We start from the raw sequence: 25,294 nt of genomic DNA on the forward strand, positions 1-25,294 counted from the left end.
TGTGGCTTGGAACTCTAGGTGAGCTTTGTGAAGATGTGCAGAAATACAGCTGTGAGGCTGACACAGGCAGCTGTATGCAGGAGCAGGAGAGCAGTAATCTCTTCCCACACTGCTCTCCTGCAGCTTAAACAGAGCACAAAGCCAGTTTTCCCACTTTCAGTTGCTAGAAATCCCAGTTTGAGCATATCTGCACAACTCTTCCAGATTTATTACAGCAAACTTCTATCTAAATTCCTCTCTCAAAGTCATTACCTGTGTATCAGTAGTGTGCTATTTTCTGCATGTACCCTTACCTTTATGCATCTCTGCATGGAGGACACAGCTACAACGTGCCCTGGAAGCAGGCACAGTGCAGTGCATGCAAAGCTGCCAACCTCTCTCTTCTCAGTGCTGCAGGACTGGATCATCCCACTCTGCAGGGCTGCCAACCACTCTGCCTCAACAGCCTCATACAGAAGCAACCCCAGACGTCAGGAGAAGCAGTTCATTTGTTTAAGACAGCAAAAAAAAAATTCCCAATGGCAGCGAGAAGAGGAACTGCTGCTGGAGACAGAGTGTGCTGGGAGCTCCAGGAATAGCCGTGCACGGGCAGAGATCAGTGGGTGAGGTGGTCAAAGGTACGTGACAAACAGCTCAGTGTGCCGAGGGCTCGTGTTCACTGCTGACACCAGTCCCCCAGTGAGGAGAAATACTGAGAGATGTGCTTCCTTCTCGATCGCTTTGGAGGGGAACAAAAGCTTTCTGCACCTACCTATCTCCCCAGGCTCAATACAAAGCTCTCCACCGCAGCTGCCCTCCAAGCAGGAGCTCCTGCTGTACAATCAGGGGGTATCTCCTTTGGCACACAGGCCTCAGCTGCTGCTGCTGCTCCCCAGCAATGATATCAGAGCCAACAAGGGCTAGAAACCTGCTCTAAACAGGCAGAGATGTTAAACACACGTGTGAGTGCCTTCTTTCATCTGGCATCCATCAGTGCACATCTTGTGTCTTTTGAGTCCATCAGGCTATCAGAGCTCCGACAGAGAAGGACGCAATGGCTGCATTTTAACACTATGGTGCAAGGAGAGTTCCCAGCATACAGATTTCTTATTTCTCCATTTTAAAATGTAATTACAGCTTGAAGAAGAGAACGTGGTTAGCATATATTCAGAGCTTAGGGCTCTGAAACTCACTTTCATCCACAGATAGAAGCCCCTGGGAAAAAAAAGAAAGAAAATCTTTGTTTTCCCATCAGTGATTTGCCCAGCTTAATTTTGCTCGTTGTGCATTGCAAAATCGATGCTTACCTAAAGAGCAGCCTGTTGAGCAATATGCTCCACTGCTCTGTTGCAATTGAAGCCAGCCAAGCTGGACGATGCACTCAGGAATACCCTCTGCCTGCTCCTCCCCTCAGGTCCTGCTCCATTCCACCATCAGGACAACTCCACTTCGCTTTGCAGGAAGGCAAGCACAGAGCACATCCATCACAGAGCAGAGAGGATTGCAATAAACACAGCCGTTGGACATCAACTTTCACCTCTGCTTTTAGCAGCTTGTTTTTCTACTTTCCAGATCAGGATTTCCAATCTCTAACCGGGTATATTCCTTCTGTGCAATGCACACACACAGCTGCCTGTCTTGTGCCACCCTTTACATAGCTCATATCTTTCTTTCAGGGTCCACAAGTTTCTCATCAGAACATTTGCTTTAAAACCCAGAGGATCTCAAGTGACCAGCCAGCATCAAACCAGCAGGCCTACTTAGAATCACAGAATGGCCTGGGTTGAAAAGAACCACAAAAATCATGTAGTTTCAACCCCCTGCTATGTGCAACCACCAGACCAGGCTGCCCAGAACCACATCCAGCCTGGCCTTGAATGCCGCCATGGATGGGGCATTCAGCACCTCCATGGGCAACCTGCTCTTGAAGAAGAACTTGTACTTGGAGAGAATTATCTGAACATCCATTACTCCTTTCCCTGTTTGCATGAAAAGAGCCACACACCAACCAACCAAAGACATCACCAGTACCTTCCTGCACCCTCAGAGCCACTTGTTCATTCGCAGCCAACATCTGCACAACACATGGCCAGCAGGTACTTTACCCTCCTTGGCATTTAAGGAGACCAAGTTCAAGTCAGCCTGTTGCCCTAGCTTATGATATACAATATATTTGTGTAAAGGAGCTGTTCTATTGAGCCAGTGCCATCCCTGCATACATCACCTTGGGCAAAGAGCACGCAGAGACAAGGTGCTTGCTTTCCCATGGAAAATGCATACATATGCATGCGCAGATATTTAACAGCAGCAGAGTTCCCATTTTTCACCAAAGCCCCATTAGCCAATGATGCTGCTTCAATACACACAGACTGTTCTATTCCTCCTCTAAGCACGCGCTCCACTGAGCTCCCACTGCTCATGGAGCTCAGCAGCAGGGAGGACAGCTTGCTCTGGCATTGGAAGGCACTCTTCGCATCCATCACAGTGAGGAGGTGCCTCCCCTGCTCCTTCCTCTATGTGCTGAAAGGTTCATTTATTCAGGATCCGACTACAGCGGTTCTCCAGCTTACCTGGGAAGGCTTCCCATTCACCACAGGCGAGCAGAGTTCTCAAGACATGAATGTCTGTTTTATGAACATCTGCACTCCATGAATGCTCAGAGTAAGATGTGTATAAATGCAAGGATTGTGCACATGGCAATGCATTATATCTCCAAGAAAAGAAACATGAGATGCAAGATGGCAGACAAGCAGAAACCAACACTGGTCAGAGATCCAGTCTTGTTGCCTTCTAACACTCAGACACAGCCCCAGCTGGTCCCTTCCTTTGGCATTGCTACCCAGCTCACTCCTGTGCACTCTTTCAACACAAATCAGAGAACAACCCACAAGGTAAATGATCTGCTGGACTCCGTGCCATGCTTCAGATCACATAACATGCAAAATGCATAGCCATGGCAGTCAGCATACAGGTGAGGACAGATTCCCGAATCACTATTACAAAAATTCACAGATATATAAGGGTCAGCAGTGGAGGAAATGGATGTTTTACTCAGGTTTCCTTCATTATTGTTTTGGCGTCAATGACAAATTAGAAGTCAATACAAAGATGCCAAGTACATCTTCATAATCATCAGGCATCTCTGACTTGCCATCACTGGTACCCATTGCCATAGTACAGTTCAGATCCATAAGCAAAGGACACATATGCAAGCACAAATAAAGCCAATGCCTTTTCATTATGCATACAAGACAGTTTCTCCCATCTCCAGATGAAAATCCTAGCATTCAGGCTTGCAAGCCCTCATCCCCCATTGGACAAAGCTGCATCCCTGGAGAACTGGCCCAGTTCTGAGTGAGTACCTGCAACCTGCCTCTCCTCCCAGCTGGTGCCATACTCCCAGCATCCTTGTGACAGCATCAACACATGTAAATTCACCCCAATATAAGAACTGAGCAAAGAGAAAGCTGAGCTTCACGAACATTAAGGGCAAGGCCACCGTTTGAGCCGAGATGTTCCCCACTGTCCTCACAATGGACAGAAATATTCCCAACTTGTGTAAATACGGCCTTAGTCAACAGCACGACAAACCCGTACACAGATAAATGTCACACGCTGACGTCAGTGCCAGAACAACCTAATCAAAGTACAGCCGTGTATTTTTAAACCCTGAAGAGGTTGGGGTTGGGTTTTTTTTAAAGCAAACTAAACAAAGAAGTCATTAAAACAAGCCTTTAGAAAACCTCTTAAAAGAAATTCTATGTAATGATAAAACAGGGCTGAAGGATTTAATTCCCTCTGGTTCTGCAGACATAAAAGCTGAGCTGTACCCAGCCCTGAAACTGGCTGTTCCATCTGATGTGTCACTGCACTAGAAAGCAGAAGATAAGGATTTGGGAAAGCGTTACACATCAGATTGGCACTCGCATTTGTATTGGAAATTTACCCAGACAGGTTAAAAATAACACAGTGAACGTTTGCAGCCATTCTGAAGGTCGCTTTGCACAGACGTGCTGCTTTTATAGTACGAGCTCCTGGCTGCACGTGACCACCTATTGCTCGTAGTTTGGAACAGAGTGCTTTCTGGGGACAGCCAGGTTCCCTTGGCTGAGATGGAAGGTCACAGAGTGTGGTCACAACCAACATGACAGAGCCGCAGCACAGAAATCAAGGCCAGGAGCCACTGGATTGACTTGTTTTCTTTCTTTCCTCCTTGTAAATCCCCGCTAACTTATGTTGGAAAGAAGAAAGGTCAGTTGTCTCTCTCAGCATGGTCACAACACATTTCTATGGTCTTAAGGTCGCTCTTGCAGTGCCTGATTTCAGTAACATGAGGGGCAGTGCACAGCAAGAAAAGCCATTGGCACAGATGAGGCAGGAGAGGTGTCCAGTCTTGTGCCCATAGTACCAGGCTCCATATATGTGATACACTCAGTACAGGTTCAATAGGATGAAGCTCCAGCACACACAGTGCAGTGAACTGAAGTGAAGCAACATCACAGCTCCTCTGCCCCTCAATCCTTAGAAAGCCAGGCACAGCATTCATCACCAAGGCTCATTGATTGCTGCTTCACATGGTAGCAGTCCCACCTTCCAAAAATCTTTTGCCACCATCCAGCAACACGTGGAGAGCCAGCCTCCTGCCCAGAAACAAAGCCCATCTTGCATCTGGTTTTGCAGAACTGGAAGGCTCCGCTCTTTTGTTCTTAAGGGCAGCTCATTCCCAAGATACTGGAAACAGCAGAAGTCATTACTTGGCATTAGCAGAGACTTCAGCAATAATCGTATGTAATGAACTCCTTTCCAGGTGCTCCTGTCCACTTTCCTTCTTGTCCTTGAGAGAAGTGATTAGGATTGGATGCTATTTGTAGAGACTGGCAGTAAGAGTTCACATTGATCTCACATCCTTCTGATTTGCTGTGTTTAAAAAGAAGAAACTTGCTGTTTAAAAGAAGGAAGAATCTTTAATTCACTGCCAGCACTTCCCTCGGCTGGAACAAGCAACTGATTTAAGAGTCTTTTAAAGTTATCTGTGGAACACAGATAAATGAAGATAGAAGCCTCATGAAAGATTTCTGACTTATTATTCATTACAGAGAGACAGAAAATAAAGGCCCGCTTGCACTGAAGGTACACTAAGCAGCAGCCACCCAGTAAAATGCTGTCAGTGCAGAATGAAAAGGTTTTCATTCGCAGGGATATGAAAGCTTCATCCATAACAAACTCCACAGCTGTCGGTAGAACAGAGCGCCAAGAGGAACTGTAAATCAGCAGCGCCAATCCCAGCCTGCAGAAAGCAGCCAGAACACCCAATGCACAAACAAGAGCTGCATGTCAAGCCTCCACCTCCAACCTCCCCATGCACCAACTCCAGCAGCACAGCAGGGCTGTTGGCCCCCGAGCTTAACCAGGCAGAGCAATAGGGCAGGGAAGAGAATAAATCTCCAGCAAGAAGGAGGTTAAAAAACAAGAGGAGAAAACAGATGAATTTGATTCAGCACTCTGTGAGATCTTACATATGCCTCAACTTGCGAAGATGCATATGAAGATAGGTGCCAAGGGATCGACTTATTTAATGCAAGACAGCAGAGATGAACCACCCAGATAAGCCACGGGGGGAAGAATCCATTTCCCCAAAAGCAAGGATCAATGATGATCTATTTTCCCTTTCATCCCACTGGTCACACGGTGAATCTGAGACAACGTGCTAACCGCAGCTTCCACCTGCTCTCCTCCTAGATGTCTCCTCAGCTCAAGAATCCACGGCAAGGTCGGCATCAAACCTGTTTGGGCAGGATTTTCTTACAAAGCTTAATCAGCCAAGATAAATAAAGCAGCTTCGTTTTGAATGCTAAATTTAGAGCAAGACTGCAACTTGACCATACAACCTACACAGCTGGACACAGAGGTGATGTCCTTGGACTGTGCAGTTCCACCCAGCTCATTTTGAGTTAGAAATACCCCAGCCAGCAGAGCTGGAGCAGCACACAGACCTTAATTACATGAAGAACATCAGTGCGGAATAACAAAGCCTTTAAGCAAGAATCACACAGGGAGCTCTCAAGTCCCCTGCAGTACTTTCCCAGTCCCCCAACAAATAAAACCCCACATTCAGGGGGGAAAGCAATACCGAGTACATTTACTGTAATACTGGCGGATGAAAAACTGTAATTGCTCTGCCTTGACATCTGGTTTCTATTTTGCTGCCATTATATCAGATTACATAACAAACAGATGATGCACTAGATTCGCCGAGTTCTTCTGCAAGTCTTGTGTGTGGATTTGGTGTTTACATTCTTGCTCACAAGAATGTCAGTGACGGCGCACACACACACACACAGAGCAGTGATTTAAAGCAGAATGCAAAGAGAAGATTCCAAAGTCAAAAGTAAGGGTGACGTGGGGAGGAGGGACGGGTGTTTAAATCCATATAGAAAAGATCCCCATTTCACAACTCAGTTCAGGAAGGTTAATCTGCATGTAACACAGCCCTCACAGACAAACGTTTATACGAATAAGCTGTGAGGAACACATAAGTTTACACCCAGGTAATTTGCTTACATAAGTATTTCACAAGTATAATGATGTAAATGAACTCCACTTTGCCCCATCGTGTTACTATCACCTACCAAAATGCAACACTGCACCACGTGCATCACCTCCTTCTCTTATTTCTGGTCTGTAACGCTTTAGAGGTAGATATACTATACTATACATGGCTATCTAGTAACATATATACACACAAGTTATTTTTTTCCTCTAACTGGTGCTTGTAAGTAATTTCTGCTGTCATGGTGATTCATGGTCTTAAGGGCATACAGTAAATATGCAACCTTCAAAATCAGATGCATATTTGCTGACCTCAGGCACATGGTAAGCCTCCTTCTGAGTCAACAGCACATCCTCCCTCTGCATCAATTCAGGCAGCCATGCAGCAGCTGTTCTGCAGCTGATTCAGCTGAATGCAGGTGATTTTCACATGCCAGTGATGTTTCAGCCTCACTTCATGACACTGTGCTGCATCAGAAGAGATGAGATTTCCTCCCAGAACACGCCTGCATGTGCTTCCTTTGCCAGCAACAAAAGATGCAACAAAGCACTTGCATTCTAGAGTACTGCATTTCAGACACAGGACATGATAAGGGAATTACAGAGTTAGGGTTATGTACACTACCACCTCTAACGCTTCCAAATCATGCACCCAAATGTGATTTTATTCCCCAGCCCCACAGTTACAGAAGCATAGAATGGTTTGGGAAGGACCTTTAGGATCATTGAGTTCCAACCCCTCTGCTATAGGCAGGCACACACCACGCTGCTAACAGCCCAACCCTGAACACCTCTAGGGAGAGGGCAACCACAACCTCCCTGGGCAACCTGTTCAGGTCCCTCCAGCTGGGACATCATGGGTTTGGCTGGGAAACGTCTGCTGATGGGACCTCTCAGAGCAGGAGGTTTGTGCCATTTAAGTCAGAGCCAAATATGAAAATCAGGAAAGCATTCACAGATACCGACCTAATCTTTTCCAGTTTTCAAAGGTCAAGTAATTGGCTTTTCCCCTCATCTTATTCTTGCACAAATCTGAGCATGTTTACATTATGTGGTGTGCAGATGCCACCAGGAATGCTGGAAATATTAGGAAAACACAAATATGTTCCCTAAGAGGGCAGCTGTTAAGGAGTTTATCCCTTAGGTACTACAGGTACCTGCTGCTGGCACTGGGAAACACAGCAGGAAAAAGGCTATTCTGCAGGTGAAGGAAACACTTCTGGCCACGTCTTAACAGGTTCATCATTAAGCACCAAGCAAGTAATTAACAGTATTAATTTCACAACAAGACGAGCAAATTCTACATCAGGGTCAAACTGCATGCCTGAAACAACTGAGCTGCAATAGCTTTACTACAGATAGAAGCAATTACAGCGGTCAGCTGTGTAGCCCAAGGTCAGCCTGCCTGCTCAGTAGTCAGGTAATATCCGTAATTGGGGTAAAAACTTCTCATTGGGACTACAAAAAAAAAGAACCAGAAGGATCAACCAGTTCTCACCACTGTGCCAGTGAGGAGAGCTGCATCCGTGCCTGCCATTTCTGACTGCAAAGCCCAGAATGGATGCAGCTTTTGCTGCTGTGCTCAACACTCTTGAGGGGATGTCATTGCACTGCACGAGGGGGGCTACCTGAGAGACAGAGAGCCAGCTTCACCGTGCAGGGGGATGAACCCACAGCACACCTCCTCCAGGGAAACCCCCACTGACACACATGAACTCAGGGTGCAGCACCTTAAGTCCATCCTGCTGCAATGCTTCCAGCTGGGGAAGGAGCTCAAAGCAGCAGATCCTTCCTTAAGCACCTCGTCTCAGCTGAGAAAGGGAAAGCTGTCAGCTAAGGGATCACAGTGTTCTGATTTGAAGTGGGGAAAGGGGCTGCGTGGCTGTGGCTTTCTCAGAGGACAGAAGAAAAACAGTGTTTCTTCAGCGCTGAGATTTTAAGTGCTTATTCATTCCTCCTTGTCATCTGTAAGCAAACTACTCCTCCATTCATTACGGACTGGCAGAATGCAAAGGCGTAGCGCACGAGTCTTTGCTTTTACTATTATAAATGATGCTATTTTTGCCTGTAAGCCTCCAGCATCACAAATCACACATCCTTCACACACATCACCCCAGCTCCCTCTGCTCAGCTATTGTCTCCCAGAGCTGTGGGTGTTTTCCTCCCATCGCTCTACCTGGGGGGAGTTGTGGCAGTCTGCACAGAGCTGCGTGCTCATCTATAGGGCAGTGCAATTAACCAAAGGCTCATCAAGCAATGCTGCTTCGGGGCTACTGTCCAGTCTGTGCTCACCCCAGAGCTTTCCCCCTTCATGTCACCCCCTAGCAGAGGAGAACATGGTGCTGCCACCATTCACCATCAGATACATGAAGCCTCTGCGCACGCCGCATTTTCTGCCCTCTCATCTGTTCCCACCAGCAGTTAAGTTTTCAGTAGTGCTCAAATGCCAGACAAAACATCTTGAAGCTGCCAGCGTGCTCTGCTCTCTGCTGGCACAGCCAAGGGCACTCTGCAAAGGTCAGCGCTATGAAAAAATCCGTATCAGAAAAGCCTCCTGAGCATGCGATGCTTGGAATGAGAGACTGATCCATAATTAGATGGTTCAGGGTTTGTTATCCTGGAAAGAGGTCTGCAGTGGTATTTCATGAGTCCTAGACCGGGAAAGAAAAGAACCCGCACGGCAGTTTGTTTTCCCAGCATCTAAAAAAAGGATTAAGCTGAAAGCAAAACACGGAGACCAGTACTGATGCACACAGCAGGCTCTCACTAGCAGGGCTGCCTGCTTTACAGCCTCACAGCCCTCGTACCCCTAAACACATTGGAATGACGAGCTGGGTGAGGCAGGAGAACCACGTCAGTCATTCTCTTAGTAAGGGAGAAGAAGCAGCTGGCAGCAGGGCCGTCCCTGAGCAAGTCCAGCAGACTGCTAGCTTCCATCTGGCAGATACACCCCAGGCAGGATGGGTACCCTTCCACGCAGCATCCCTGAATACAAGGCTATCTTCCACCCAGTTACTCAGCAGAATTAATATCTCGGAAGTGGCAGAGCGATAAATAAAGGCTATGTGAGCTGATAAATCACTTACAATTTACCAGTATAGAACAATATCAACTGACCAGGATGCTAACAACAACTAACAAGCGTGACAAAAGCAGTCAAAGCTAGTAGACACGATGAAAACACACGGAGGAACGATGAAAACGCATGGAGGAACATAGTGAAAAAGTAAACGCTGAGCATTACGCCTCCTTCAAAATAAAAGCCAGTTACAATCTTGAAGACAACGGTTGATAAACACCACAAATGCCTTCTTTTATGTGTGTGAAGTACTTCCACTTTAAGATGTTTGAAAAACAGACTGTATTATTCAAAAGAAACAGGCTCACATTCCATTTGCTCCTTGTAAGAGAAGAAAGCTTCTAGCAGGGCAAGTTATCTTTCAGCACAACCGCATCTTCCCCTTTTCCTTGCTACAGCCTCCTATGCACATGCATCTCCATCTATGACACGTGTAACTTCCTGCTGCACAAAAACATGCACTTTTAGAACAGATCTGCAGCCTTCGTGCAGTCGGTGCTCACAGTGAAGCACCACGGCCATGTCCCTCTGGTTCACCTGCTGAAGGGTACTGAAGGCTCACGGATGGGGACTGCCTGTGAATGAAAGCAGCCACTCCAGCTTTGGCACCAACACTCCCTGCTAACCAGCTGGTATGCAGTGGCTGCACTGTGAACGTCTCCAGTTTCAACTTGCTTATCCAACCTGTCTTGTCAAGGCTGACACCTATCTAGATGACATCTTGCTGGCTAAAACCAAAGATGTACTAAAATGCTGCTAGAAGCATCCTGCTATGCTTTCTACCTGTGAGGATGCCATGCAGGCAGTATCAGTGCTTCAAGAACGAGCACCAGTGCAGCTGGTGCTGCAGCAGCCACTGGAGAGAGCAGCAACATGTAAGACATCATCTCTTGGGAATTTAGGCATGAATGAAGCCAGAGAGAAAACTGAGGACATGATAACCAGCTTTAGGCGCATTCCCTATTCCAAAGGTGATGCAAAAAGCTCCTAGAGCAAGCAGTCTTCTTCAGGGAGGGAAACAACCGCCCCATCTCCAACCTGTCAGTGCCATATATCCATGGTTAAGGAACATCTCCAGGGATGGTGACCCCAGCACTCCATGGGCAGCTGTGCCACTGCAGCACCACTCTTTATGAGAAGAAATTGCTCCTAATGTCCAACCTGAAGCTGGTATTTTAACCAAAAATAAGGCCCCACACTCCACACAAATCCTTGGCAAGTTAAAGATTTAGCAACCAAAGTAGAGTTAAGATAGATACACACACAAAAATATATGCACACATGAATACACATAACTCTCCATTCCTGAGCCAACTCAAAACAGCCTTACTGCTTGTCTAACAGCATCATACACTCCTGGGTAGCCACTTTCTGCCAAGATCCTCCAATTCAGGCTCACTGGGAGAATGGCAGAGAAGCAAAACCAACACCCAGCTGACTCTATAACAAGGCAATGGTAAGTGCACATAAATACAGGTAAGGACAAGCTGCTGCTTTGGGCTGAGAATGAGCCACACTCTCCTTTCTCTCAAGGAAAGTGATCTCTAAGTGGACAGCTTTCTCATCAAGCAGACACAGACTATCACTGCAAGCATTCACAAACAGGGCTCACACCGAGGCCTGCCCTTTCAGGCTGATGCATGCCTGCAGCACGCTGACATATGCAGCAGGATCAACAGCTTGTTATTTTAAAAGGACAGAGACAACTTCTCAGGAAGTTCAATAGCAAACTGCTTGCTAGCAGCCGGTTCCTCCAGATTGGTGAAATAACATCTACAGCTTTGGTGCACAAAGTGGCATTTCTCTTCCACCCCCCTCCTTCCACCAGCAGGTTTTGTTTTCATTTAGATACGGATTAAGAGAATGAGGAAAAAAAAGAAATAAACACATCAAACTTGAAGAACATTCTTGATGTTTCTCTGCCATTTGTGTCATCTGAGTACACAAATACATTGGTCTCCTGGGTGCCAAACCTACCGGGCACGGCGGCTTCAAGACATTGGTAAGCGATCCCAGCAGGAGGAGGAAGCTTCCAGAATGACTGCAAAATACCTCACTCAAAGGGGGGGCGGGGGGGTAAGGCTTTGTATTGCTGTTTCCAACAGAAAAGCAGCTTGAAAAGAAGCACTAGTAGTTCTACCATTCGGTTGTACTTAAAACAAGCAGATAAACAAAGCAAGAAAACAATAGCGTTGTCTGGAGGACTTGAAATATGTTGTTATCCTTGCAGTAAAATTCCAATCTTCGTGCTCCCAGCTAATAAACAAACCCAGTCTTGACAATTCCTGAAGATGAAGCTGTACCTCGCCTTTAAGAGCTGCAAAGTTATTCACCAGGTTTCCTCCCATCCATTTCCCCAAGCTCTCAGCACCTGATGTGCACACTGAGAGCTGTTCAAGCAAATGGCCTTGCAGAAAGTTTCTCTCATCTGATTGCTAGAACCCTCTAAAGATTAAGTAACTGTTACCCAATTACTTTGAGCAATTATCCCCAAAACATCCCATTCTTCTGTGTAGCAGCATCCACATTCTCCCTGACAAAAGCAAACAGTGCGCACACATTTTGCTGGTAACTAACTTGGTGAGACAGTTTTAATTCTATATATTTAATATAAACTACAACCTTAGGAGCCAAAGAAAAAAGAAGAGCAGAGAGGGGGGAGGGTCCCGGCTTGTAACCTGACATGCAACAGTATTGCTCTCCCAGCAGGAACATACATCCCACAGCACTTCTGGACCTGACCACTGTGCAGCTGCAGTGTTAGCAACCTCTGGCCTACTTTCAGGCACATTAGAGTCCAACTGTATTTACGCTGACAGAGACAAGCAAAGGTTGTGACGACTTATTGACGCAAGAGTTACTTGGTGCTCTGTGCCAAAAATTAATCAGTGCGGGAGGAGGAGAAACTCTCTTTAAGCACCCGGTTAGAAAGTGATTTGGTGAACTGCTTACAAAACAAGCTGAGGTCTTGCATGACAAACACTGAGAGAAATCAGGACTTGGCAGCTCGAATTTAAGACAGAACCCACTGACCAGAGGGAAACGTTGTGCATGCTCTTGTCATGTAAAACAAAAGTGGTTTTGATCCTTCAGCAATATAAACTGGTTCTATGTTTGTTCAGATCACATCTCAAATACATTCCGGGTAACAATTATTAAAGCACACCGACCCTACAAGGCAGCAGCTGGTCCTACCTGCCGCAACTCTGGCTGCTAAGAAAACAGAGTCCAGTGATCCATTTGAAACAGCTACTGCACAAAGACAGGTTTTAAAGGAAAAAAAAAAAAGTCAGAATCCTGAAGGCAGACTCAAGGAGCATCACCCCTACCTGCCAAGAAGCCTTCACCATAAACCTGTCAGGAGCTACCAGCCTGCAGAACAGGCCTTCCACCTGCTGGAAAGAAAAAGCATCTAATGCTAATCAGATCCTTGCTGTCAGCAGGGAACAGATTTCCTAAGCCCTCCTCCTCTGTTTGTTAAGCTGTAAGGACTGCATGCCTTCTCCCAGCAAAGGCTGCACGAGATCAAGGATACCTTGCTCAGAATAAAGTGCTTTGCACTTGCTCCCGAAGTGACAAGTCGAAGAGTGAAAGCTTGGATGGACTACAAGAGCCTGGTCTGTATGTACCGGGCTTTCTACTCTTCTACTGGTTGTTTTCCGGCCAGCAAAGAGAAGGAATATCAGCTTGGTCTAGTTCAGGCTTTTATCTCTCTCCACAAGAGCAGCTCAGGCATTTTATACAACAGGAACGTGCTTCTTTTTATATCCACTGTAAAACTAAGGTTACAGTTACAGAAGAGAAACTAGTCTGTTAAACTAGAAAGCACAAGTTTTAAACACTGAAACAGAATAAAAGTCCATCTCAATGGATCATCTTTATGCTTTTCTAGCTTAAGTGCATCTTAGCATTACTGAGCTGTAAGGTTTCCCTGCTTGAAGAATTTTCAATTGATCAAAATAATGGAACCGACTTTAGAGTAGTTTAATAATAATAAATCCACAGTCCTATTCGCTCAGCAGGTAAGGCAGCAGAGCGTGGCAGCTGCCGAGGCAGGCTGGGCAGCACCCAAGCTGGCTAGCTGGATGTCACAGCAACTACAGCCACAAATAACTGCATTGATCCTGGTCTATCGACCAGAAGGTGAAACCTGAGAGCAAAGAGTCATTACACAGTAGTTCATGGGCAGCAACGCCTTGAAAAATCTTAAAACAACAAGCAATCAACATACACAATTCAGTGAGTCAAGTGCCCGGTGAGGCAATGAGCCCCACAGCCCCTGGACCCCGTTAGCTCAAACCCAATGGGGTTACATTTGTCCAACAGCAGCCTTTTGGGACAAGATGGGTACCTGAAGCCAAGGCTAATGGGTCAAAGCTCATTGGCTACACCTCACTCCTATTACAATTTTCCCTGTAAAGCTATTTATGTGGTTTGGCAACAGAACAGCTACAAACAGAATGAGTACATAGATTCTTGAATAGTGAAAGGGTCAGGATTGATTTTTTTCCTTCTTTTTTAAATGATTTCTTTGAATTCATCTGTCATTCCTCCAACATCCCGCTCCCAGCCCTACCACAGAGTGCAGCTGCAGCACAGCCAGATTTTCCACAAACTCTCTCCACTGCAAACAACTGCATCTTGCCCGTGCTTAAAAGTACCCAGAGAAGGAGTAGGTGGCACTGGCAAAATCCTACTTGCTCATACATCCAGATGCCACCACTCCACTCCTCATTCAGCCCCAGAGGCACCAACCCTGCATGCTCACTCTTGTAGAATGCACGGGGACCCCAGAATTCAGGCTCACAAGACTGATGTGGCTGTCACAAAGGTGAACAGGCCAGATATAAATGCACACTGGTAACTTAGCTTAGCTGCTCCAGGGACACTGGCTGAGCAGCAGGCACCCCTTCTCAAAGGCAATGGCAGCCAAGCTGGCCTCTGCACCCTCCTGCACTACAGCACCTCCCTGGCGCACAGAAATAGCTTAGCAGTAGTCCATAAAAACAGGCTTAACAGCCAAACTTATCCACCTGATTGCATTAATTAACTAACATTCCCAATTACTGTCCTCATGCATGGATTCTTGTTGTGGGCTGTAGAAGCAGGGGTGACAAGTCAGAGGCCGTGGCTGTGATATGAGGCTCATAAACAGCAACATTTGCCTTCCAGTGCATCTTAAAGCAAGTAAGAGCAGTGCAGGTAGAGCACCCAATTTCCCCAGCAGAAGTAGAAGGAGAAATGCCACGTATGGCTGACAACCGTCTGAGAGTAAGTGGATATTTCATCTCTGCTTCATCAGTCAGAGTTGGTGGAATGACTGAAGCAATCCTTCGAGATCAGCACTGTCCTAATTGATCTGACCACAGCAAAGCAAACAAGCCTCATCAATGCAAGAGCCTGGCACTTAAGAAGGCAACGTGAATCATTTAGAATAAATAGTGAGAATACACTCCTTACAGTCTAGTAAGGGATTTAACTTGGGGGAAGCATACATGAGAAGATACAGGTCAAACTGAAGTTGACCAGAGGTGAATACCAAAAATACAGTAAGAATATGGAAAAAGGTCTTTTTACTTTCCCAGTAAGATACAAGGGCCCCAAGGACTATCTTAAACATTATCATCTAACTTCAAAAGTGTAACCTTCTTTCCTACCCTTTTCCTATCCCACATCTCATCAAAATAATCCGGTTATCTCCCTCTCACCATAAGTACCTGCTTCTCATCTTTATACTGCAGGATACATCACAGGCTAAAAAAACTACTTTAGAATTCTTCAAAAGCCTGCTTGAAAGTGCAAGAACTGCATTTAAAGAAAAAATAGAAGCAAGAGGAACGTACTTAGCAGGGACACTGACCTAGAAGGAACTTCAACTTGAACCTCAAGTTGAAGCACAGAACAATTTCTCTCTTTTGAGGATACAATAAAAACCTTATAGAGAAAGTCTCTGCTATTTGATGCTCCAGAAAGTGAAAACTTCACAGGTTCCATGGTAGCAGTCTTAACTTGCATTGTCCTCACAATGATACTGTTCCTGTTAGAGGAAACCTGTTAGAGGACGTGCTCAGCTTATACATCCATAAGAATCTGAACACAGGTGGAATCAGGCATTCAGTCACACATCAAAGAAAGAAAGGTAAACACAGTCCTGGTCTTGCAAAGACCAAACCCAGAGAGACACACGCTCTAAGGATCATGAAGCAGCCATTTCTTCTGCATAATGAGAAGTCTAATCTTCCACTGGTATGCTTTTCAAATTTTCTTCCAGAGCTGACAACTTTACTGTAACAGGAGATTTTGCAGAACACCTCCTACCTCCACTCACTGTCAAAATAACACGCAGTCCTCAAAGCAACTTCCCCATATGTTGTAGTTTAAGATAGCTGCCAAAGCCTTTCCTGTATCCACTGTATAGCCACTGCAATTGGTCCCTTCTGAAAAGCAACCTAGGGCACTTAACCCAAGCAACAGAAAGATTCCCTTAGCACACGCTTTCTCAACAACGCATTTAGAGAAGAAAAAGCTGACAAGTACAAGAACAAGAAGAGGATTCAAGATGCCAGCTTTGACCAAGACTAACCAAAAAGCTCTCCAACAAATACAAGTCTGAAGCAGGGACGTCTTCAAAGCAAGGTTCTCAAGTGTTTCTGCTACTTATCTCCCTCGTGGCCATGCTGCCATCCAGCCTGTTTTATCCCACGTGGAACAGAAGCAGCAGTGAGTATTCTTACTGGCAGATCTTGCTGCTGAGTTCGTTTCCCAACCAGCTTCAAGGTCTCCTCCACGCCTGGGAGGAGCTCCTCAGGGCTTCAAGACAAGCAATGCATGCTCTTGCATCTGTATTCCTGCTCCTCTGCTGGGCCTGCCCACCAGCTGAAGGCTTCCATCCAACCAGCTTCACACACTCAGCAGCGGGAAAAGTGGGCATACTAGAAATCCTTGTTTTTTTTTCACCAAGAGAAAAGATGTCAGATAAAGAGGTTCTGCCCATACTCACCTGTGCTCTACTTGTAAAACCGAAGCCCAGATGCCCAATGTAAAATAACTCAGCTGTGGCAAACTGAAGCATCAGACAAGTAGGGGCAGGTATAGATAAGCCATATCCAAATCACCTTCCAGACAACAGCCACCAAGAATCAGCCGTGCCCAAGGAGGACTGGAATTTACTGGTATGCTCTTTATGTTTATTGAAAGAACGCTCTTGTCCCCAGATAACTTACAGAACCAGACTGATTACTGCCAGAAAGTAGGTCAGTGTCATTTAAAGCCAGTTTGAAATGCATCTCCACAGAAACTTCTTAATCTTTAAAAAGAGAATGCATAAAATATTTATTTTATGGGTGCAAAATGTTTGAAAGACTAACAGGGAAAGCTCTTATGTGTAGTGCATGAAATGGCTTTCCATGCCTCATTAAGCCATGGAATGTGAAAGGAGAGTGGCTTCTTACACTTGGCAGATAAAATGCCACACAAAAGTACTTCTCAGCCTAGCAAAATCACAGCACATGACTTGCTAACTCGTTTTCCTCGTGTTCTGTGATCATGGAGCTTTTCTGCTTTGTCTGGTATCTCCTCTCAGCCTTAATGATCGCGCTGCAGATTTCTCCATATTAGCCAGGCAACTCATTCTTCAATTTCAATATTCCTAATTACCAAACATTCAGCACTTCAAGATGTAAATAACATTTGCATCTCCGCGAGAGCAGCTCTGAAGAAGGAATACAGCATTTGCATTCAGACTAATTCCTGTAAGATAACATTTCATAAACAAACCGCTTCACTGAGCATGGAGATTTCCAGTCTTTACAAAGCAGAGTGAACTTTAAACAAATACAAATCAGTTGAGTGATTAACTTTAAGCCTTTAGGTTTCTTTAAACTGATCTCTCTATGTATAACCGGTATCGGTAGAACAATCTTTACTGATTAAAGAACGAAATTACAGTGAAACCACTGAAAGCCATTGAAAATTAGGTGAGGGAGGCAGCAGGTGACAGCCAGAAATCACTTCAGGTCATGGGGAGGAAAATAAAATGAAGCCTACATCCACTCTTTGCCAGGGCTGACTTGGTTGTGCACAGGTGTTATCAGCACTAAAGGTTATATAAGGTGAGCCTAAATTGTGGTCGACGTAGCAAGTTAAGAAGTGAAACGAAACATGCTTGTCCCTGCACCCCGAGCTTTGTCATAATCCTAAATGTTATCTTAATTTGACTAATTTTCTTAATTATATTTCGCACCATCTTCATCTTTTATAGCACAATTTCAGCATTTTTTTCCAGCTTTGTTCGAGCACTCAAAGAAGCAGCAACTCCTCTGCCAAAGGGCACACCATGCCTCTGCACTCTGTTGCCATGAGCTCCACATAGCTTCCTCCTCCTGCCTCCCCAGCCTCCAACTGGCAGCGCTGTGCCCTCCCCCCTGCCCCCAGCCTGCCCAGCAGTTCCACCCAAAATGATTCACATTCCTGCCCAGGCAACCACAGAGCTTACCAGTACCTGCAGGGAGATGGATGGTGGTTCATCAGGAGCAGCTGCTGCTTGTGGCAAGAGGGACCCCAACAGCAGACTGCTGCTCCCCCCTGCTCCTTTAAGTTCCTAGGAGCTGATTATCCCAACCCAGAGCTCAAGTAAGGAAACTGCAGAGAGTCTCCAGGGCCAGGCTCCTACAAAATCCCATCTGTGGGTTTGGAGAAGATTAGAGAAGAAAGCTCATATCCACTGAAGCAAAATGTAATAGGCTCTTGAGTTAAAGCAAAGCATTCCCTTAAACAACACACATCATTAGTAATAATTACCTGTAGCTGTACAATCAAAATAGCTATCGCAACTGACATGAGAGGTCTAGATGTCACCTTTGGTCAGGTTTGGAAACTGCTTCTACCAAGTGTTATAAAACTGAATCTCAAAGAGAAACAAGCAGTGAGAACACCATGGGGTGAGCCAGTGGTGAAGAGCCATCGCCACACCAACCCAGCACTTGGAGATACAGTCAAACAAAGCCAACACCATACAGTAAAAATACTGTCAGATCACTGCCTTTGCTTTTATTTCTTTATTATTTTTTATTTCTTTATTATTTTTGCTTTTTAAGGGTAAAAAACTTGCAAAAATTAAGCAATCTCCAGCAAAAAGGCTGATGACAGGAGTCCTTCACTTCAAGGGCTACTGCCAATATGAAATTTCCTCCCAAACACTGAGGATTCACAGCTTCAGCTCTCACTGAGCCAACACGTACCTCACTCCAGGCTCCTCCATGACAGTGGGCCAAGAAGTTTAGGAACTGTAGAGCTCAGGAGAATGCATACATATCCAGAACCACCCAGCTGAGCTGCTGTTTCCCTGGGTTTGAGGCAACCAGCTATTCCAGCAAGAATCACTTGTAAACATGTCTGTTGCAAAAGCCTTAAACTGATTTTTAGCACCACAACCATGGGAAGCTTCTGCCTTCTTTCCTTGCCACTTTCTTACAAGACTCTCTCACAGATCTTGGGCACAAAACGAGGGCAAGGTAAAAAGGGATGAGCTCGCATTCGAATTAAAGGAGAACAAGACAGATCAGCCATGAGAGCCAACAGAACAGCCCAGCTATGAATTATATCTCTCTTTCCGGAATGTTTAGAGAGATGCTCCTCATCATTAGGTTTATTTTCTAGTTCTTAACATAGCTGTGTGCTCAACCTATCCAACTACTGTGCAGGATAATGGAGCAGACCATTAGCTCCTCAGTGTCTCATACAGAATCACAGAACGGCCTGGGTTGAAAAAGACCCCAATGCTCACCCAGCTCCAACCCCCTGCTGTGTGCAGGATCAACAACCAGCAGCCCAGGCTGCCCAGAGCCACATCCAGCCTGGCCTTGAATGCCTGCAGGGATGGGGCATCCACAGCCTCCTTGGGCAACCTGTGCCAATAAGAATCATCCACACACTTGAAAAACAGACCCCTAGAAAAGCACTGTGTTGCAAAAACTGTATCAAAGCTGAATACCTACATGCAGAACACTACTCATAAATATTTAATTTCCCAACTCCCCATAACACCAGAGAGATGTCTGAAAATCTAACAGGCTGCTACATTACAGCATTATAAAACAGATATTATGCAAGGTTCAGATTTTCAGCAATGGTGCCTCTAACCTCCAGCGTCCCTGTCTGCTGCAACATTTCTTGCTCCCAGCCTCAGAAGCCACTAATGGACTGCTATTAATCATCCTGAAGCACGTATGAAATCCTTCCCCTACAAACACGGTTCCTTAAATCTAAGATGTTGACTTAACTTCAGTCTTATTTGGCTGTTAACCCCAAACCGGTTAAATGGAAGTCACAAAAGTAACCTGGCAAAAACATAATTAAACACGCAGTTCCATGTGCCTCGCCATTGCTGGATTACCTGCCTGTAGTCACTATTCCTAACCAAGAATTGAAACAATCAGCAGACAAATTGGAACCCAAATAAAAACTCTTCTTCCAAGCTCACAAACCTAAAAAACTAATACAAGCTTACCTGACACTTGCTTATTTTCTAGTTCTTAACATAGCTGTGTGCTCAACCTATCCAACTACTGTGCAGGATAATGGAGCAGGCCATTAGCTCCTTAGACATGACTTTAGGCTCAAAAGCAGGTAACAGAGCATCTATCTACAGAGCCTCCTGACAGACAGAAATGCCCAACTCTGTAGCCATGAATCGTGTCATAAATTACAAAACACATTAGGGATAATCCCACAGCAAGCACTGAGGTGGATTAATGAAGTCTTGTTCCCACAAAACTCTGCTCTCATACTGAAAAGTACTTCAAATTCAAAAGATATTTCTTCTTAAACATCAACTAACACTCGCCAGCAGAACTGTGACCTCTCCCTATAGGAATAGCATGTAACATTAAGACTTATCAGTGCAGTCGGTCAGGTTAACATCTCAGCAAAGACCCAGACCTTTCAGTGCATTCAGTTGCACATAACACAACAATCAGAAACCTACAACAGGCAGAAATTCCTCACAGCTGATAAGAGCAATGCAACTTCCCATCTTCATACAATCCCACTCACGAAGAAAGAAGGAGAGGCTGGATTATAACTCTGACAAAGCAGCAAAAAGCCTGTTCACACAACACAATGCCTTCTTGTTCCACATAAACTACTATGCAGTTCAAATATAGCACGTTTTTGGCCGAGCCTGGTGATATCTGGCTCTCGTTCTTAAATTCAAAGGGGTTTTGTCCTTACCTGGATGGCTTTGGGAGCTCATTGCTGGTAACGTCAAGTCCTTTGGAGAAGGGATTTGAGATGGATCAGTTTCCACACAAGTAACAGTAGCTCTAAAGAGCTCCAATGCTTCACCAATACATAGAAACTGAAAGTGGGGATTAAATTATGGCCACCTTATAAAATCCAGGGCACAGTGACATGCTGAGTTGCGCACAAAGTAATCCAATATGGTGGCAGAGTATCTTCTAACCGCTTTCAAACTGGGAATCTGTAATAAAAAGAAGTCTGCATTAGAGAACTAAGAATTACAGCTATTTTAATTATGCTTTAAACTTTCCTTCCCCCCCCCCCCCCCCTCCATCAGGAGATTAAGTCATTTTAGGCACTGAAAGTTGCAGAAATAATAACTTTCACAGCTATGGGTGTAAGCTGAAATGACCATGAAAAAGCAAACATTTAACCTTCTAAAAACAAACCTAAAAACTCTTCAGCTACACATTCAAGCCTTAAAAAAAAAACCACCTAAACTTGCATGTTCATTCTGATCCTTCAACAATGCCAGATGAAGCCACTTCGGTCCAACAGCTTCCATATTTTACAAGCCATATGTATGAGTGGTAACTGTACTTCACGCATCTGTTCACCAAAGAAGTCTACAGTAAAAAGAACTTCTTGGTGCCAAGAAGTGGTCTTGGAGCAGGAAGGAAAAAAGCCCACACAATCCATTTCACACCCACTCTGTGCAAGCTTCCAGCAGTTTACTGAGAAGCAACATCATACTGCCAAGGCAAAATCCACCGCTCTCCGTTATTTTTAAGCTGCATGTTAGAGAAAGAAGAGAGCAAAACACCGAGTCAGCTCACCTAATGTACCCCTACATACCCCACAAGCAATCCAAGCAGGGAGACCTGCCACTGATACATGCTATCAGGTAGAGCTACTGAAACAGACAGAGCGAGGTGTCTCCTTTATGCGAAGCATTACACGAGCACAGGTTATTTCCCTCCTTTGCACTGAAAGCATCATCAGCACACAGGCTCTCGGCAGAAAACTTATAGACCTCGAGGACATCGTGTTAGAAGACAGCTGTCCAGAGATGTCGGACATCACTGCCCTCACAGCTTTACTAGGAAGAGCAGTTTATACCCAGCTCTCTGTAACCCCCTTCACACAGCAAGCCAGGCTGGCAAAAACCAGCTAGCCCATCTCCATTAATCCAGCTGATGCTGCTGAAAGCAAAGCAGGCAGCACTCACCCCAAGCTGCTCCAGCAGCAGATCTGAGGGTGTGGTAGCCTTCAGCAAAGGCAGCAATATTCCCTGGGCGGAGGACAATTATGATATTAACTACTACTGCTGCTTGCACAATGAGCATCTGCCCACAATTTATCTTTGCCATTGCATTCCAAACAGTTCCATTTATTCTTGGAAGAGCTCTTCCCATGCTCAACCTTACTCTCCCCTCCTGCCATTGTATACTGCTGTTCCTTTTCAGTAGGGCAGCAACACTAGGTCTGAGGCTTATATACCACCACAGCCGCTTACCTCGGGCTCTGCTTTATGATGGTCCTTCCTTGGTTTGCAGAACAAAGCAAAGCACGTGCTGTTTCAGAACAACAAAATAAAAAAGCCCCAAACCTTTCACTGTCTGTTTAACTCCACCACAAGTCTTTTCAGCATTGCAGCTCTCCAAGCTCCCCTGCCTACCTTGCATTTTCAGAGACCTGGAATGCTCTCTTACATTACACATTAAATTAAGAGAAAATTACTTAAGTGTCATTTCTAATCCCTGCAGGTCTCTGCCATCTCAAGTGTTCAAGATCTTCCAGTTCCATTAATTTGCACATCCTGTTGAAGACTTGGGTCAGCTCGGACATTAGTAAATATTAATATCATTCATTTCCAATAAAAACAGCAGGTAATGTTATGGCACAAGCAGTCTCTGCTGCAGATCAGAATTCAGAACAAAGCTAGCAGATTCTGGAACACAAATTCCATACTAATGCAAACAAGGAGTTCTCCACCATCAGAGTGACAGAGCACTGGACCAGGCTGCCCAGAGGGGTTGTGGTTCCTCCTTCTCTGGAGATATTCAAGACACCTACCTGTGCAGCCTGATGGAGAGAGCCTGCTTTGGCAGGGGGGTTGGGCTAGGTGATCTCTGGAGGTCCCCTACAGTTCTATGATCCCTATCTGCCCATTTACATGATGCAAAACAAATAACACAGTGGGAAAAAATGAGATGATTTTCTTTTTTAATTCCTTTTTCTGTAGAAATGTGACTGATGCAGCAGCAGCAAATCCATCCAGCAGCACCTCTGGTTTACCCATACCCTATTTTTTCCTCAAAGGTCTATCTAAGCTCAGTCACGCATTTAAGAGATCCACAACATTAAACTTCTGCATGTTTGGGGCCGCTAGTGCCTGGGGAGAGCAACCTGATACCCACCTGAGGATGAGTGGGTATTTGTTTACAGCAGCATGATGCTTGGCAGCTTCACAACTCACTGTTTTGGCCAGACAGGCACCTGCAGCCCTGACTCCCTCCAAAGCAGCAGGGCCGCTCCAGCAGAGCCAGTGAAGGCTGGTGTTGCTTCAGCTGCACCTTTGTCACACCCCTCAGTTCAGAAGGCGGCTGCTGATGCCTGCCTGTGCTGTCACCTTGTCATCAACTGATAAGGAACTTCTGTATCTGCAGTCACCATACGGTGTGACACTGCGGGGCTGCAGCTGCTCGAGCCCTTCCCAGTTGTTTTGGTGGCTCAACAAACCAGCATCACTTGTGACACAGCTTCCCTAGATGAAAGGCCACAATGTTAATTTCATTTCTTATCTTACTCATCTCATACCAGCAAGCACATCACACAGCACACTTAGTGCTCAGCAGCATAGCGGGCAGGCCTTCCATTATGCATGTCAAGAAGGCACCTGCACAAAACACTTTCATGAGGATCCAGCTACTTCTTCTAATATCTAGAAAGAAAGCAAGAGCAAATTCACCAGCAGGCATCAATTCATCACACTTCCCAACAAACCACCTATACACTGGAATAATAACATGTATTAGACAGCCAAGACAGAAGGCATTTGGCTCTACACACAGAATTGTTTAACAGTTCGGTACAGATATTCACCTTCCCCTTCTCAGCCCATCTCAGATTTGCCCATGCCAGTCAAACCTGCAGATGTGCAGGAACCAATAATTAAGATTACAATAGAGTTGTATATGCAAAGCTCCACTCTTCAGAGTTTAAATCACATTTCAGCCAAGATCAAAATCTTGGCCTGAGGGTTAAGTACCAGGATTGTTTTAAGCCAAGTAAGTCCTTTTGCTGCAGGATACCCATATCTCAGTGACCTCATTTCATCTGCAGCCCCTGTCAGACACATCCCATCAGCAACCTCAGACGGCAACACTGCAGTGAGCTGACAAGATCACTTGAAAATCATAGTTAAACAAAATCTGTCTGCTGACTCGATGCATCTAAACATGGTGCAAGTCATATGCACCATCCTTTTGTACCAGAAGAGGTTTAGATTGGCCATAAGAAGGAACTTTTTCTCTTAGAGAATGGTCAGGCACTGGAATGGCTGCCCAGGGAGGTGGTGGAGTCACCATCCCTGGCAGTGTTCAAGTGGCATCTGGATGAGGAGCTACGAGAGATGGTTTAGTGGTTTGCTATAGCAACGGTAATGGGAGGACGGTTGGACTGGATGATTTTGTAGGTCCCTTCCAACCTTGTGATTCTGTGATTCTGTGCATACTACACAGTCCATTCTGCTCTGAAGTTCTTATCTGGGTCTAGAGAGCTCTGCCTTTTAAGAGGACAAGCAAGTTATCTCAGAGAAGGTAACACCAGAAGGAATACAAGGTGAAAGCCTTCTGCCTGCTCATGCTTCTTTAGCATGCAGAAGCACTCCGGCACCTTGGAGGCTTGGCCTCCAAAAGCCACGGAAACACCTTCTTCCAAAAAGCATTAATTCATCTCTATTTATATGTGCAATATGAGGCAGAAAACAAGATTTCCTTCAAAATCTACCGAGGTTTTACAATTCTTGCTCTGTATACAAGCAAACAGTTTTAAGCTCAATCCCACATGCTCAGCTTGAGATGACAACAACCACAGCTTGATGCTTGCTTGGGTTCCTGTTCATAACACACAGCCTGCAAGCGATCCACTGCTGCAGCATACACGTGCTTCCTAAAGGCTTCTGGATTTGATGAGCCCCTTAAATAAAACAAGTGCTGCCTTTACTGTCCAGGGGCTGTTTTTCAAAGATTGCCAATATAGGATCCGTATATGAAGGAAGGAGGGGACAAGGAAGAGAGAGGAGGCATACAGTGGTTTGGAACAATAATAATAATAATGATTTACTACATCTATTTACAGCAGAGGCAATGTGAAACAGTCTCCTGGGCTGACTCTTCCCTCCAGGGACCATGCCTCCAGAGCCACCACTTTGCAACATGACAAAAA

The 25,294-nt window shown here is 45.4% G+C and overlaps 1 protein-coding gene across 26 annotated transcripts in view; it reads right to left on the reverse strand.

Moving 5' to 3' along the window:
* HDAC4 (histone deacetylase 4) overlaps window positions 1-25,294 on the reverse strand; it is a 182,875-nt gene that overhangs the window by 143,009 nt on the left and 14,572 nt on the right. For 19 of the 26 annotated variants that reach the window (XM_085553651.1, XM_085553659.1, XM_085553656.1 and 16 more), the window contains exon 2: window positions 20,837-21,086. The exons of 1 other annotated variant lie outside the window; for it this stretch is intronic. In XM_085553651.1, the coding sequence (XP_085409777.1) occupies window positions 20,837-20,858 (22 nt within the window). In that variant the 5' untranslated portion in view covers window positions 20,859-21,086. Of the gene's footprint in view, window positions 1-293; window positions 1,815-20,836; window positions 21,087-25,294 lie in introns of those variants that run through there. 6 more of the 26 variants (XM_085553648.1, XM_085553644.1, XM_085553649.1 and 3 more) reach the window with 1 other exon arrangement.

Source organism: Coturnix japonica, chromosome 7, assembly GCF_054131305.1.
Source record: "Coturnix japonica strain WE chromosome 7, WE-NBRP24, whole genome shotgun sequence".
Classification (NCBI taxonomy): Eukaryota; Metazoa; Chordata; class Aves; order Galliformes; family Phasianidae; genus Coturnix; species Coturnix japonica.